This window comes from Vulpes lagopus, chromosome 5 (genome assembly GCF_018345385.1).
Source record: "Vulpes lagopus strain Blue_001 chromosome 5, ASM1834538v1, whole genome shotgun sequence".
Lineage (NCBI taxonomy): Eukaryota > Metazoa > Chordata > Mammalia > Carnivora > Canidae > Vulpes > Vulpes lagopus.
The window spans coordinates 99,228,214-99,241,723 of NC_054828.1; the positions used below are offsets into that span (position 1 = coordinate 99,228,214).

General features: G+C 55.3%; 1 protein-coding gene across 3 annotated transcripts; it reads right to left on the reverse strand.

Annotated features, from left to right (window-relative positions):
• Window positions 1-3: 3 nt before the first annotated feature.
• GPAT2 (glycerol-3-phosphate acyltransferase 2, mitochondrial) lies at window positions 4-13,221 on the reverse strand. 3 transcript variants are annotated; one of them, XM_041756040.1, is made up of 22 exons: window positions 13,156-13,221; window positions 10,357-10,484; window positions 10,113-10,226; window positions 9,361-9,434; window positions 8,827-8,931; window positions 8,455-8,583; window positions 5,868-5,967; window positions 5,346-5,479; window positions 4,929-5,028; window positions 4,620-4,832; window positions 4,189-4,308; window positions 3,922-4,004; window positions 3,455-3,573; window positions 2,676-2,746; window positions 2,329-2,587; window positions 2,091-2,239; window positions 1,824-1,901; window positions 1,201-1,332; window positions 997-1,117; window positions 843-908; window positions 547-602; window positions 4-223 (listed from the first exon to the last, which is right to left on the reverse strand). In XM_041756040.1, the coding sequence occupies exons 2-22, from the start codon at window positions 10,417-10,419 to the stop codon at window positions 107-109; spliced, it is 2,403 nt and encodes an 800-aa protein (XP_041611974.1). In that variant the 5' UTR covers window positions 10,420-10,484; window positions 13,156-13,221; the 3' UTR covers window positions 4-106. The 3 variants fall into 3 exon arrangements, with proteins under 3 accessions (XP_041611974.1, XP_041611973.1, XP_041611975.1); XM_041756039.1 differs by having other exon boundaries at window positions 5,346-5,482; XM_041756041.1 differs by lacking the exon at window positions 4,620-4,832.
• Window positions 13,222-13,510: the final 289 nt, after the last annotated feature.

A 13,510-nucleotide genomic window follows, 5' to 3' on the forward strand; every position in this document is an offset into this window, starting at 1 on the left:
ACCGCACCACCCCCCGCCCCCCCGGCCCCAGTCTGTCTTCTGGGTCCAGGACACAGCCATGTTCTGGGGCTGAGAAGTCTCAGCATAGGCTCCACCCCGCACAGTTCTAGCTACAGATGAACTGCCGGATGAACTGTTCCAGCTTCTCCTGATTTTCCCGGCTGGTGAATGTAGGGGAAAGGTAGAGCATGGGGCCTGCAGGGCTGGGTGTCTGCTGTAGCACCTGGGCCACAAGGGAAGGGCTGTGAGTGCTCATCATGGGGACTGTGCCTGTCTCCAGCAAACTGCAGAGACACCTCAGGACCCTTAGGCCTTAGTGTTTGAGTGCAAGAAACTCGAGAGTAGGATTAGACAGTGGTTTAAGAGACTATGAGGGCCAGGAAAACTGTCCTACCTTCAACTGACACCACCAAACCTATTCTTGGGAGACACTAGGTAACTAGCGTTACCTAGCGTGACCAAAGACACAGTTGGCACAGCTAGGCTGCTCTGGGCAGCTCTATCAGGGTATAGGGATAGGAGGATGGTGAGACTGGCTCCTCTTACCCCCAGGTCTCTGAAGGTCCAGATAGCACTGATAGCAAGATTTGGGTCTGCACACTCTGGAAGGAAGAAAGAAGTAAAAGCTTTAGGGAGAAGCTGGGAACCACTGGGCCCAGGCTTCTCCTGTGCTGAAAGGAGGAGCTAGTCAAGGATAGGGCTCAGACTAGATGTGAGGACCCTCTCTACTGTACAACCCTCCTTCCTGGAGTTGCGTGATGTCATTGCCCAGCAGGGGGCAGCAGCCACCGGCAAACCCTTCCCTGCCTCTGGGGAGCCTGGGCTGGCTACTTGGAACTCACCAAAGAACCCTTCCTCCTGGGCATTGGCCTGTAAGAACTGCAAGAGCTGCTCGGTGTAGCCCAACTCTGTGGGAGAGAGAAGACGTAGGCCTGGGGCCCCAACCCTGTGCTGTCAGCCTCCCCATGTAGCTGGCTAGGGAAGCATGGGCCCTACCCGTATCAGGCAGCTGTCCCTGGTGGAGGAAAGTAGCAGCCTGTGCAAAGGCCTTGAGCAGCGGGCTAAGCAGGCGGCAGAGGAAAAGGAAGAAGTCAGGGCAGCGTGACTGCTGACTGAGCTGGAGGGGGACAGACCAGAGTGAGGGCAGCTCCCAACAGGGCTGCCTGCCCCCCAGCCCCAACATGGCTTCTCCCAACTTACCCTGAAGTACCGGCCCTCAGCTTCCTCGAAGTCATCACTGTCACTATCAGTAAAGTCCCCACTCGGTTTCCACAGCAGCTTTGCACTTAAACGCTGCCGCCCTGTGTCACAAGCTGGCCGGGAGCCCGGGGTCTGGGGGCCGTGGGAGCCATTGGTCCCTGACAGGTTCAGCCCTGAGCCCCCTACTTCCCTAAACCAGGTACATGGCAGACCAGGCATGCAGAGGTGAGAACAGACCAGCAAAGGCAGACCTAGGGAGCCCAAAAGGATCCCCAGGGCCATGCCAGACCACAGCACCTGCTGAGACAACTTGCAGGGTGAGAAGAGGTGTGCACTGACCCTCAAGGGCCACAGCTCTGTGGACAAGAACTGGGCAGGGCAGGAGGCATGCAGAGAACCCCAGAGGTACAAGTGTCCAGGCCTGTCCTAATCAGGCAGATGTGACAAAGCCCAAGGCAATGGCGGCAGAGGCAGGACCTAGGCCTCCCTGCTTGCTGGGCCAGGGGCACGCCCTCCCCACAGCATGCTGGGGTAGGAGGAGGAGTCTGGGGCATTTGTCACTAGGGGTGGGAGCAGGTGGCCAAGCCCCACACTGGGGCTTTGTCTCTAGCTGCCCTGCCTACCTCCTCAGCAACCAGGAGCCCACACTGGATGAGACGGTCCAGCACTTCCTGACAGTAGCAGTAGGAAGACTGGCAGGGCTGAGGAGAAAAGCATTCGTGTGGCCTCAGGAGAACCAAATGATGGGCAGGAGCCTGGCCAGAAGCAGGGCAAGGGAGACCGACCACCATAGGAGGACCTAGGGGGAGGGACTGGGCAGGCACGGGCCCCTCTCGTCAACCAAGATGGGGAGGCCCAAGACCATGCAGGGCTGCGGGGAGAGACCTGACCTGCAGCAGCAGCAGGTCCTGTGGCAGCAAGTGCAGCAACAGGAGGATCTGGCGGTACAGCTCGTTCTGGCTCAGTAGCTCAATGCCCTGTAGCTCCCAGGGCCCCTCAGGTGGCACTCGGCCTGCCAGCAGCCCGCGAACAGCACAGGCTAGGGGAGGAAAGGGCCGGGCACAAGGGCGGAAGCCAGTTGCCTCATCCCTATGCACATCCCACCCAGCCCAAGCCCTAGGGACTCACCACCCACAGCCTCACTCAGGAAGGCAGGCAACAGCTCCGCGCTCAGGCGTGCCAGGTGTGTGAGACCTGGGCCCAGCCGAGGAACTACCAGCAAGTCCCCCTGCTGGACGTGCAGCAGGGCCACATGTGCCTGTAGCAGGCTCAGTGTGTGTTGCACAAGGCACCGCAACTGCCCTGAGAAGCCCACGTCAAAGCCACGCAGCAGCGTCTCCTCTGTCAGCCAGGAGAACTCCCCCAGGAGCTGGGACAGGAACACACCCTGGGGGGTGGAGGGGGCAGGGCAGTGCAGGAGTTGAACAGGATGCTCACACCCTCTCCCGCAGCCTCCTACCATTCCCGTTCCCTACCTTCTGGTGCTTGAAGAGCAGCAGTGTAGCCATGATGGCCGTGCTCATTACTGCCGAGCTTGTCACGCTGGCTGGGATGGGGAATGGGAAATGCTGGTCAGGGCCTAAAGGCCAGCGGTCTAGTCCCTTCACACCGCCCCAGCAAGTCTTCCTAGTCAAGAGCATTCCTCCCACAGCCCCCTGGCAGCAGCCACACCCCACACACACAACTCCACCCCAGGTAAGGGGAGAGAAGGCCTGGTCCTCAAGTACCACACTTCCTGTGGAAAACCAACGTTTATCAAATACACGCTGGGAGCTCTGGGATCTTCCTTCCTCTCACAGGCCCACTCACCAATCCAGTCTGCCACAGAAGAGGCACTGAATAGTAATAAAATTGGTAATACAGTTCTGGGTACAGAGGGCGCTCTTAAGTCCCTTACGTACATAATTCTGTGCAGCTGACATCACCTTCATTTACAACTAAGGAGACAAGACTCTGGTGAAGTGATGAGCCCAAGGCAGAGCCAGGTATGGCTCATTCAGCCATCTACCCCCTACACAGTGCACCCTCCACAGCCTAGCCAACCTGTGTGCATTTAGTGGCTCCCTCAGGTTGTCCCTGGCTTCCCTGCTCCCCGAGAGCAGAGCGGGTTCCACTCCTCTTCACATGTCCCAAGTGGGCCACACAGGAGTGCACGTGCAGAAAACCATTGGAAATGGAGGGGCCCAAAGACTCGCCGACCCAGTAGAGCAACTGCTCAGGAGCCTTCTCTAAAAGGTCCAGACCTAGCCCTCACCATTCAGGACATGACGGCTCAGCCTCCTGACCAGGAGCTGGTCCTCTTCCTTAAGTGCCAGAAGGAGCCCAGTTGCTGGAGTCCAGTCTTGTTCTTTCTCAGTGTCTGGGACAACAGTACTGGGATAGAGACATAGATCACAGGATAAACGGACCAAACTTAAAAGCAGTTATGGGGAAGCCCAGAGCTTTCTCAAAGGTGAATGTGTTTCCCCATCCCCACTCCCAAGGCAAGAGGTGGCTCCGGTAACTCTAACCCTTTCCAGGTCTGTGTGCCATCTCCCACGGTCAGATTATAGGCAAGGAGGGGTGCCTGGCTCTGTCTAGATGACCCATGGATATCTGGAGAGGGAAGGCTGGAGCTGGTGATGTGTTTGTGGGTATGGGGGAAGGGGGTGCCAGCTCACAAGCTGGGGCCGAAGGTCTGCCTGCCTTGCCCCCGAGACTCATACACTCCCCTGCCCCTACCATTGGCCCAGCACGATGGGCTGCAGCAGCTGCTCCAGGGTCTGCCTGCTGCCCCAGCAGCTTCTGGCGTTGATGGTGTATTCCTGTCCAGGACAAGGCTTTTAGGTGGCCTGCCCTGGCCCACTAGGAAACCTGCACATGACCCACCTGAGATAGGCAAGGCTATCCCTGCAGAGGCTGAGGGCCAGGCCACCAGAAGCCCTGGGACACCACTGTGTGGCACCAGTACCCCAGGTAATCCCAAGCCTTGCCCAGCAGGCTGCATACCTGTAGGGAGAAGGGCTGTGCCAGATGCACACGGACACAGACCCTGGGGCTGTGGCCCCAGCTTCGTAGGCTCCGCAGGACAGCTAGAGCTCCTGTCCACAACCCCAGTGGGGCCAAGGCCTGCAGAGAGGGAGACGTTGAGTGAGCAAACTGCCTGGGGGCACTGTTTTCTGCTCCGCTTTATTTGGGCCCCCAACTGGTACATGATCATGACCTCTGCAAGCTCATTTTCTCATCCATGAAACAGGAGAAATCCCTCTCTCTCTTTTGAAGATGAAATGACCAGATAACTATCATAGCATTAGCAAGTGCCACAGGATGATGACTGGAGAATTCCTTTGCACTGTCCCCTTAATTCTAACCCTAAGAGGAGACGGCCAGAGGACACAATAATGTGTCTACTTGGGGGAGTCACCAGGGGCCGAACTCACATGGAATACATCACAGGGTGCATCTGGAACCAGGTCATAGGTGATGGCCACTGGCACTAGCATGGCATCTGGGACGACACCCACCTGGACAGCCTGTACTACCAGTCCCAGCCAGGTCTGGCCCAGGGCTGATAGCCGAGGCCCCTGGGCCCCAGGCAGCTCCTCCAGGAATATGAGCAAGGGCTGCCTGGTGACCAACAGCTGCTCTATAGCCTGGAAGGGGGTTGGGAGAGGCAGGTATCAAGGCCAGAACAGCAACAAGCCCCTGTATCCTGGTCTGGCCCCACTGGTACCACTGGGGGCACTTACGGCATGGACGACAGCCCTTGCAAGGACCCCCTCAGAGCTGTCCAAGGTGAGGTTGGCCTCTGGGGGCAAGAAAAGCCCCCCAAGCTTCTTTAGCAGAGCTCTGTGGGGTATAAGGCAAAGCTTGATGAGAGATGGGGCTCAGGAGATGGGACCAGGCAGGAGGCTAGTAAGAGCCTCGGCCCACCATGGCCAGCCTGGGTCCTGCCTGAACACCCTGAAGCCAGGCATGACCCTAGGGCTCATAGCTGACCCCGTCTGAGCCCCATAGGCTGAGATGGCTGAGAGTTGGGAGCAGAGAGGCCAAGAAGAGGGCCTCTGGGAAGCTCCTACCAGCACCACCTCCATACACATCCCCACCCACTCTTGCCCCAGGTTAGGGACTTCACCTCTATACGTGTAGGAGCACCAGGCTTTTACCTGAGGGCAGGGGAGCAGGTGCGGGGGTCCCAAGCCACTCGGAGCACACCCAGGCCTTGGGAGAACAGCACAAAGGGCAGCAGGATCCCATCCAGGAGTGACTTGTGGGTAGAGAGGAAGACAAGCGGCAAGCCCTGCTTGGGGAGAGCCAGAGGGAAGTGCCAATCCGCCCCCACCCTGAAGATCCAGGAAGCTGAAACCCAGCACCTCCAGACCCAGGGCAGCCCCAGAGGGAGGAAGGGTTCAGCTGAGCAGTTCTTTCTCTGAGCACATTTCCCAAAAGTAGAGGAGTTCTGTCAACAACTTTTAAGGTAATGCACTGATGTAATGGTTGTTAAGACCATGATGAAAAGACGTTAGAGGAAGCCCCATGGGAGCAAGACCGTGAGACACGACGAGAAGGTCGTCAAAGAGCAGTGGATTTTTCCCACCAGCTGATGGGGCTGGTCCTAACTTAGGGCTTGAACTAGCCTCTGCTCCTCTGTTCCCGCCATCCCCATCCCAAAGGAGGGCGGGCCTTACTGCCTGGGCGGCCTTGTGGACCATCTTCATCTGGCCCTTGTGGAGCTGCACGTTCAGGAAGACACAGTTCAGGAACCGCAGCAGTGCCCAGCTGAACAGCCTGGAGAGTGACACCCAGTCTGAGGTGTGTCAGGGCCACACCCACAGAGCAGGGCCCTTGGCACCTCAAGAGGCTACCCAGCACTCCTGGAGGCAAATGCTGTTACCATCTCCACTTTATGGAAGAAGGAAGTGAGGCTTCTACAGAAGCTGCCGAATAGTAGAGAAAGCTAAGAAGTGGTGATATGGAGATTAGAAGGGAGGCCTGACACCAAAGCCCACACCTGTGAGATGCAGTTACTTTCCCAAGACCTCATGGTGCAACTACCTCAAATCAGCTTCAGAGCATCTTCCTGCCTCCATTTACCCCAAAAGAAATTAGAGGACCAAGACTCCCTTCAGGCATAACCTTGCCTGGTCTTTGAAAAATGCTGGGAAAGATGAAATACAAAAAGGAGGGATTTAGTGATTCTTAAAAAAAGGATAACTGAAAGGACCAAGTCTCTGATGAGGCATTCCCCAGAGGCCTGATGAGGGGGACTGGTGAAGAGAGAAGCATAGATGCAAGCAGCACAGAGATGTGGTGGACAAGCAGCATGCTCTATCCAATGGCTTCTACTTCTCCATGAAGCATGAGATGGGGGCATCAGTTGACAGCAGGTAAATGTGAGGAGGAGTAGTCTGGATCAGTCTTGGCAGATGCTATGTGCCTCTTTGAAAATCTCAAAGGAAACATTCGGCTGCTTAGGTACAGAGAAGGCAGGTAGGTGGGTTCAAACAAAACCAGTGACTCCTTTGCAAGGGCATTATCATCATGATGAGCCCTGGAATCAAAGCAAGGTCAAGAGAGAATAAACAAGAGGAGGGGTAATGGCTGGTATAAAGGTGGTCAGGTCAAGGGACTGGAAGTCTCAGCAAAGTCCAAGAATTGTCACATGGAGGAGCTGGTCAAAGTTCCCGACCTCTACTTCATGTCCTAACTAAGCAGTTGACCTCTGAGCACCTTCAAGATAGCTGAGCCCACCATGCAGCCCTGTGCCTTCTTTCCCTCAGTGACTCATTCATCTCTTGGTTTTATTTATTTATTTTTTTAAAGATTTTATTTATTTATTCATGAGACACACACAGAGGGAGAGAGAGGCACAGGCACAGGCAGAGGGAGAAGCAGGCTCCACGCAGGCAGCCCGACGTGGGACTCAATCCCCTGTCTCCAGGATCACGCCCTTGGCTGAAGGTGGCGCTAAACCGCTGAGCCACCCGGGCTGCCCTATCTCTTGGTTTTAAACATCATCTACATGCCAAAGCTTTGCAAATCTATGTTCCTAGCCCCAACCTCTTCTGAGCTTCAGACTCAAAAGCAACTGCCTCTTCAGTGTCTCCACCAGCATGTCAGGTATCTGAAACTTTTTATGTCCAAAACATCCTTTGTGGGCCAAACTCACTCCTCCCCAAGACTGCCCCCTCCATCCACACCACCAGGTCCTCTACCAGAAACCTGGCTCTCCCGTGATTTCTCCCTTTTCCCCTCATTGCCCCCAACCTCACCCTTCCATCCATCAGTGAGTCCTGTGAATTTCACATTGGTCTTTGAATCATTTTTCCTACCCCTACTGTCACCACCCCATGCCTCATCATGGCATCTTACCTGGACTAACAAAGCTTCCCAGACAGTCTTCTGTTCACTACTCTTGATCCTGATTAATCTTGTTAGCATTTCCTGCTTAAAACCTTTCCATTGGTTTTCACTGCACTTAGAAATCAAATCCAAACTTCCTAAATGGTCCTGTATGTCTTGTCCCTTCTACCTCTCAATTTCGTCTCCAACAGCTCTCTCCCTCACTCGCCAGCTTCCAACCACAGCTTCTTGAGAAAACCTGGCCCTTTTCCTATGTCCATAGCTCATGCTAGTCCCTCTAGTAGGATTCTTCCCTCCACCCTTTCCCCCTCAAGGTTGGCTCCTTCCCCCTTTTGTCCCTTACAAGTCTCTTCCTTGCCCACTACTATTTTCAATCTTAGCCCTTGTTCTGTCCTTCTTGCAGCCATGTTTACCCTGTCTTGTGCATACTTCCATTCTCCAGAACAGTACCCTGCATCTAAGAGGAGCTCAGACCTGTGTCAGATGAGTGCAGGAGGGAGCATGGGGGCTTATAAGATGGGGGAACCAGCCACTGCATCTCTCTCCACAGGAACCTGATCTGGGGAGAGGAAAAAGGATGGAGAGGGAACTGGAGTCTGGGCCACAAACAGGGGCTCCTAGGGTGACTCCCAAGCCCCTCTTCCCAGGATAGACAACACCAGGCCAGCAATGGTGAGAACCTGGGCTGAAAGCTGGCTCAGTTCAAAGCCTCACCCAATACCTGACTGGTCCCATCCAGAAGCCAGCTGTCCTTGAAAGATCTCACAATGTCCAGATCAGGGGCTCCCTCTGGTAAGCATATCATCCAACTTCCCAAGAGAGGAGGGCAATCTTTCCCCAAACCTAGCCAACACCCACTCTTTAGAAGGGCAGATCCCCAGCCCAGAGAAGAGTGCTCCTCAACACAGTTACCTGAGCAGGAAGGGGCAGAGTGGAGCCTGGAGATGACCCAGGATGCGCTGTACCTCTTTCTTCGCAAGGCCTGGCACCTGGCCTTCCCCAGCCCCTGCTGGGACCCTCCCTGAGATGACATTCTGCACCCTGTGGTGTGAGGGGGAGTGGTATCAGGCTGGGACAGGCCTAAGTTCTCCCAGATAACTTCCCTTAGCACCACAGCATCCCCAGAGCACAGACTCCAGTATTTATCCTCCATCTTTAAGGAGGGGTCCTGGGCAAAGTTAACACTCTAGAATACAGCCCTCTAAACCACCCCCATCTGGAGTGCTAGTCATCCTTTCGAGGGTCTCAGAAGTGCCAGCCAGACTCCAATCCCTGCTTCCTCACCCAGTGTTTTCAATGATCTTCTGTGGGGCATCCCGACAGGGCGGTATGTGCTGCTCCAGTGACCATAAGAAATAGCAGAGCCTCCGAACCAGCCAGCCCCGAAACCTGGACACAGAGCAGGAAGGGTGGTGATCTTTCAGAGGGCCTATTATACCCCATTAGGGTCTACAGCAGGTATTCCACCAGGAAGGGATCACACCCGAGTCCCACGGCCTGGGAACACCTGAGTTTGGCTTATCACAGAGCAGGAAGCAGCAGTACTTGCCCATCTGTGTCCCATTGCCTCCCCTCTCCCTAGTGAGTGGGATACAGGTTTAGGGCCTAACACACAGTGGGCAATCCATAAATGCTCACAGAAGAAATTGCAGGAGAGCTCCAAGCTTGCCTCTCCCCACCTGTGGGTATGGAGCAGAGGGCAGGGCCCCTTCTTTTTCCACCAAAGGAAAAAATAATGACACCACAAAACAGGGCCCCAGCAGCCCTGCACCCAAGGACCCTGCCCACCACCCTCCCCTACCTCCCAGCTCTGACTACCTGGTGTTCTCCTCCTTCACCAGGATCACATTGCAGAAGCCTAGATCCATTATGCTTCTGTGGAAGAGGGACTCCTGCATGAGAGGGGCCAGGGACAGCATGTACTTAGGGGCCATCACAAACCAACACAGGAAAGCCCTTGCTCTATATTCTGTAGGCTTTACCTGATGGAGTATGGAATATACCAGGAGACAAAATTACAGCACAGCATTTCACTTCTCAGATCCTGAGACTCACTCAGGAGAAAGGGTCTCATATAGTCAAAATAGAAGTGCTGCATGCTCTACAGAACACCCTCTTGGAGAACAGCATATAATCTCTAAGAGTTTCTTTTGTTAAGAGCAGAGAACATGTAGCCCGGATCTGTACCAGGACCCTGGGGCTCCTTGACACCAGTGCATGGTATGGATGCATGAGGTCTTCAAGCATGTTGAGTGCTATATGACTTTAAGTGGGCAGTGTCCCCAGAACTGAACAAGACTCATGCAGGCCTGGCCAGACTCTAGCCCTCTGGCCATGCCCTATCTCCTCTCTTTGTACTTCCCCACCCAACTCTCGCAGGCCTGGAAGGCAGCCCAGACCAACAACACAACCAACACCAGTGCATCCAGTCCCCTGAAAGAGGAGAGACAAGAGCAGAGGCATGGGTAGAGGAGAGCTAAACATAAAGGAAGCTGCTTCCCAGAGCCGTGGCTCCCATAGTCAAGCTTCCCCAAGTTTCCCTGGTGAGGCCCAGTCCTACCATCACTCACCCAGCTCTTGGGAGTGCAGGTCTGGCAGCAGCGACCCACAAAGGGGCGATATTTCCCCAGAAATGGGGTAACAGTCTCCAGCTTCATCCCAAAGCCTGAGGACCACAAACTGGTCTGGAAAAGGGCCACAGGAAGAAATTAGAGGACTCAAAATCCCTGGAAAAAGAAGGCAGCTCCAGAAGTGAGGGGACATATGAGGTAAGATGAGAGGACAGAATATTGGGAATAGGAGGGGCCACCCTACCTCCCGGGTGTTCTGGGTGTTCCTCTGCTGGGTTTGAAGTCTGGCCTCCAACATGGTATCCATGGGGGCCTATAACATCTGGGAACTAGCCACTTCTGCCTCCCTCTCTCTCTCCACAGGAACCTGACCTGGAGAGGAAGAAGGATAGAGTGGGAACTGGAGTTTGGGCCACAACAGAAGTTCTTAGAGTGGCCCTCCCGACCACCCTCCCACCCCCATCCAAATCCTCACCCCCAGGAAAAACAGACAACATCCAAGCCAGCAGTGGTGAGAAGCTGGGCTGGAAGCTGCAGGGAACCTGGCTCAGATCAAAGCCCCACCCCATATCCAACAGGTCCCACAAAGGAACCAAAAGGTCTGTGTCCAGATCAGGGACGCCCTCAGGCTAACATGAAGAGTATCAGCTGTCTTATCATCAACAGCCCCCCTACCATCTCAAAGCACAGATGGGAGCTGTAATGGAGACTGAGAACACAGTCTCCATTATGTGCACAGGGAAAGAACAAGGCTGGATTGGCAGGAAGGAGGCATCAGACTGCAAAGAGGAACAGGACTGTTGCCATAGAGCCACCAGGTCCTCCTCAGCGGCTCTTCTCTCTTGTACCACAAAGAGAGCACTTGTGGCCTCCAATCGTTACAGGAGTGTAGGCACAAGGTACAAGGCGGGGGATGGTTGGAGAGTCAGAACACAGAGAAATGCCATATAGGTATCTCATCAGCTCCTCCTTTCCACCACAATATTCCCCTGAACTAACAAACATCTTCCAAGAAACATCACTGAACCCCTCCCAGCCTAGAAACTGTGGATACTAAAAAACCCCTCTATCCTGAGTCCTCACCATGTCCCTGATGGGTGGGATGATCCAATTATTTATGTTACCCCATCCCACAATGCACATCCATGGGGAAGTGCCTTCTTCCCTCTTCCTTCCCCACCATCCCACCAAATTCTGTCCTGGGTGTTCTTGGTGGCTCTATATGGCTCTAAATCCATGATGCCTCTGGATTGCTGTCTAGTTTTTTCCTCTTCCTTGGTTCCCCTAGCCCAGGCTTGCTGGGCAAGAAGCCTCCTCCAGTACCAAGGTTTCATTTCCTCATATCATCTGAAAGTCTCCTGGGGGCAAGAGCTGCAGTGGACACATCTCCATATGCACAGGGATCAGCCCTGCACAGAGAAGGGATCCAGGAAGTGCTAGATGAGACTGTAACTTCTTCTCCCAGAATTCCTCTGGTCTCTGCCTCTCCCCAGTTAGCACAGTTTAGAACTATGAAGCCAATAGGTAGGAGGATCGATATTCCTCAGTGCACAAGCTCTGCTAGACTCATTCCAAATGCACTTCCTACTTTGAAAAACATTCTCACAGCCCCACTCACAGACATTTGGCACAGGGAGTCCCCAAGCCAGGCTGCAATTTGAGGGGCTCTACCTATTTTGCAAAGGAGGAGGTCTGCTCCCCAGCCTCAGACCATCTCCATTCTCAAAATCAAATCCCATTAGATCTGTGCTAACCCTAAAGGGGTAACATAAAAGACAAAGCAAGAGGTAACTCCCATTTACCAAGTCAACTCAGCTTAGAAGCTCTAGAGGTCAGTTCTGGAATAGATCTAATGTTCAAGTCCCCAAAATGGGGATGCCTATCAGTTTGTAGCTCCTGCCTGGACACCTACACGGCAGAGGTGGTAAAATGGCATCCCAAGGGCCAAATATAGCTCATAGGTGTATTTTCTTTGGCCATAAAACATTCTAAAACTTGATGATTTAACCTCAACATTTAAGTGTAGTAAACTTGTGAGCAGCCCTGGTGGCTAAGCGGTTTGGCGCCGCCTTGGCCCAGGGCGTAATCCTGGAGACCCGAAATCGAAATCGAGTCCTGCGTCGGGCTCCCTGCATGGAGCCTGCTTCTCCCTCTGCCTGTGCCTGTGCCTCTCTCTCTCTCTCTCATGAATAAATAAAATCTAAAAAAAGAAAAAGAAAGAAACTAGTAAACTTGTTTTACTAGAAAAGGGGGTTTCTAGCTGCTGTTATTATTTTAAAAATCGAAACCCTTGGGGATCCCTGGATGACTCAGCGGTTTGGCGCCTAAGGCCCAGGGCGTGACCCTGGAGACCCGGGATCGGGTTCATGTAGAGCTCCCTGCATGGAGCCTGTTTCTCCCTCGGCCTGTGTTTCCGCTTCTCTCTCGGTCTCTCATGAATGAATGAATGAACAAACAAACAAACCGAACCTCCAAACCTGAGACCTGGCATCCCTGGCTTGCACCCCGCAGGGCCTGGGCTGGCTGGAGCCCCGCAGCGTCACGTGCCTTCCCATTTGCCAACATCACCCACACCTGCCGCCTGGCCCGGGCGCGCAGCACAGTCTGCGGCCCTTCATCGAGAGATAACACCCAAATCTGGTCGCTGTTCGGAATGACTGTTCCCGACAGAGAACCACGGCTCGAACATGGCGTGCCCGGGGAAGGGGGGGGGGAGGGGAGGAGGGCTCAGAACTACAGCCTCTCACCAGACCCCTGGCAGGGTTCCCCGAGCTGCCCCAAGACAGAAGGAAGGGCGCCTGCGTCCGAGGCGGGGTCGAACGTCGGACCTGGCGCCTCCCCTCGGTCTGCGCTGACCGGAGGCCGCTGGCGGACCCCACAGAGGGACGCATTAGTCGGCAGGCCCTGCAAGGTCGGCCCTCCGTCCAACTCTTGCCAACCCCAGAAAGGTCGTCCGGGCGGGCTCCCAAAGCGGGAAGGCCCCTGGACCGCCCTAGGCCTGGTCCGACCGGGCCCAGCGCGGGAGCAACCCCACGGCTCTCACCTCACGCCCGCCGCCAACTCCCGCCAAAGCAGCCGGCCCGCGAGGCAGCCGGAAAGCACAGCCCGCCCGGCTCCGCTCCCGGCTGAAAGCCAGCCCCGCTTAGCCAATTGGGACGCGCGCCGGGCTCGAAGCCCCGCCCCTGGCGTCCGCACCGCCGCGCCAAGCTGTGCACGGCGTGGCCACGTGACCGTGTGCGGCGCTGCCCCCAGCAGGGCACCGGCGGGCACCGACCTGCTGCAGGCTGCGTGCCAGACCTCGTTTGCTCTCCCCGGGAGGCCGCGCGGGCGCGTGGAGACCTCTGGAGACGCCCTTGAGACCCAGGGGTACCCCAGGATCTAGGGCAGCCAGGTTCTAA

Coding starts and splice junctions, on each gene's coding strand:
- GPAT2 (XM_041756039.1), bottom strand. CDS start 10,419: ATGGATACCATGTTGGAGGCCAGACTTCAAACCCAGCAGAGGAACACC. Junction 2,240..2,328: donor CCTGAGTGAGGCTGTGGGTG/GTGAGTCCCTAG, acceptor TTCCTCCCCTAG/CCTGTGCTGTTCGCGGGCTG. Junction 1,902..2,090: donor AGGACCTGCTGCTGCTGCAG/GTCAGGTCTCTC, acceptor TTTTCTCCTCAG/CCCTGCCAGTCTTCCTACTG.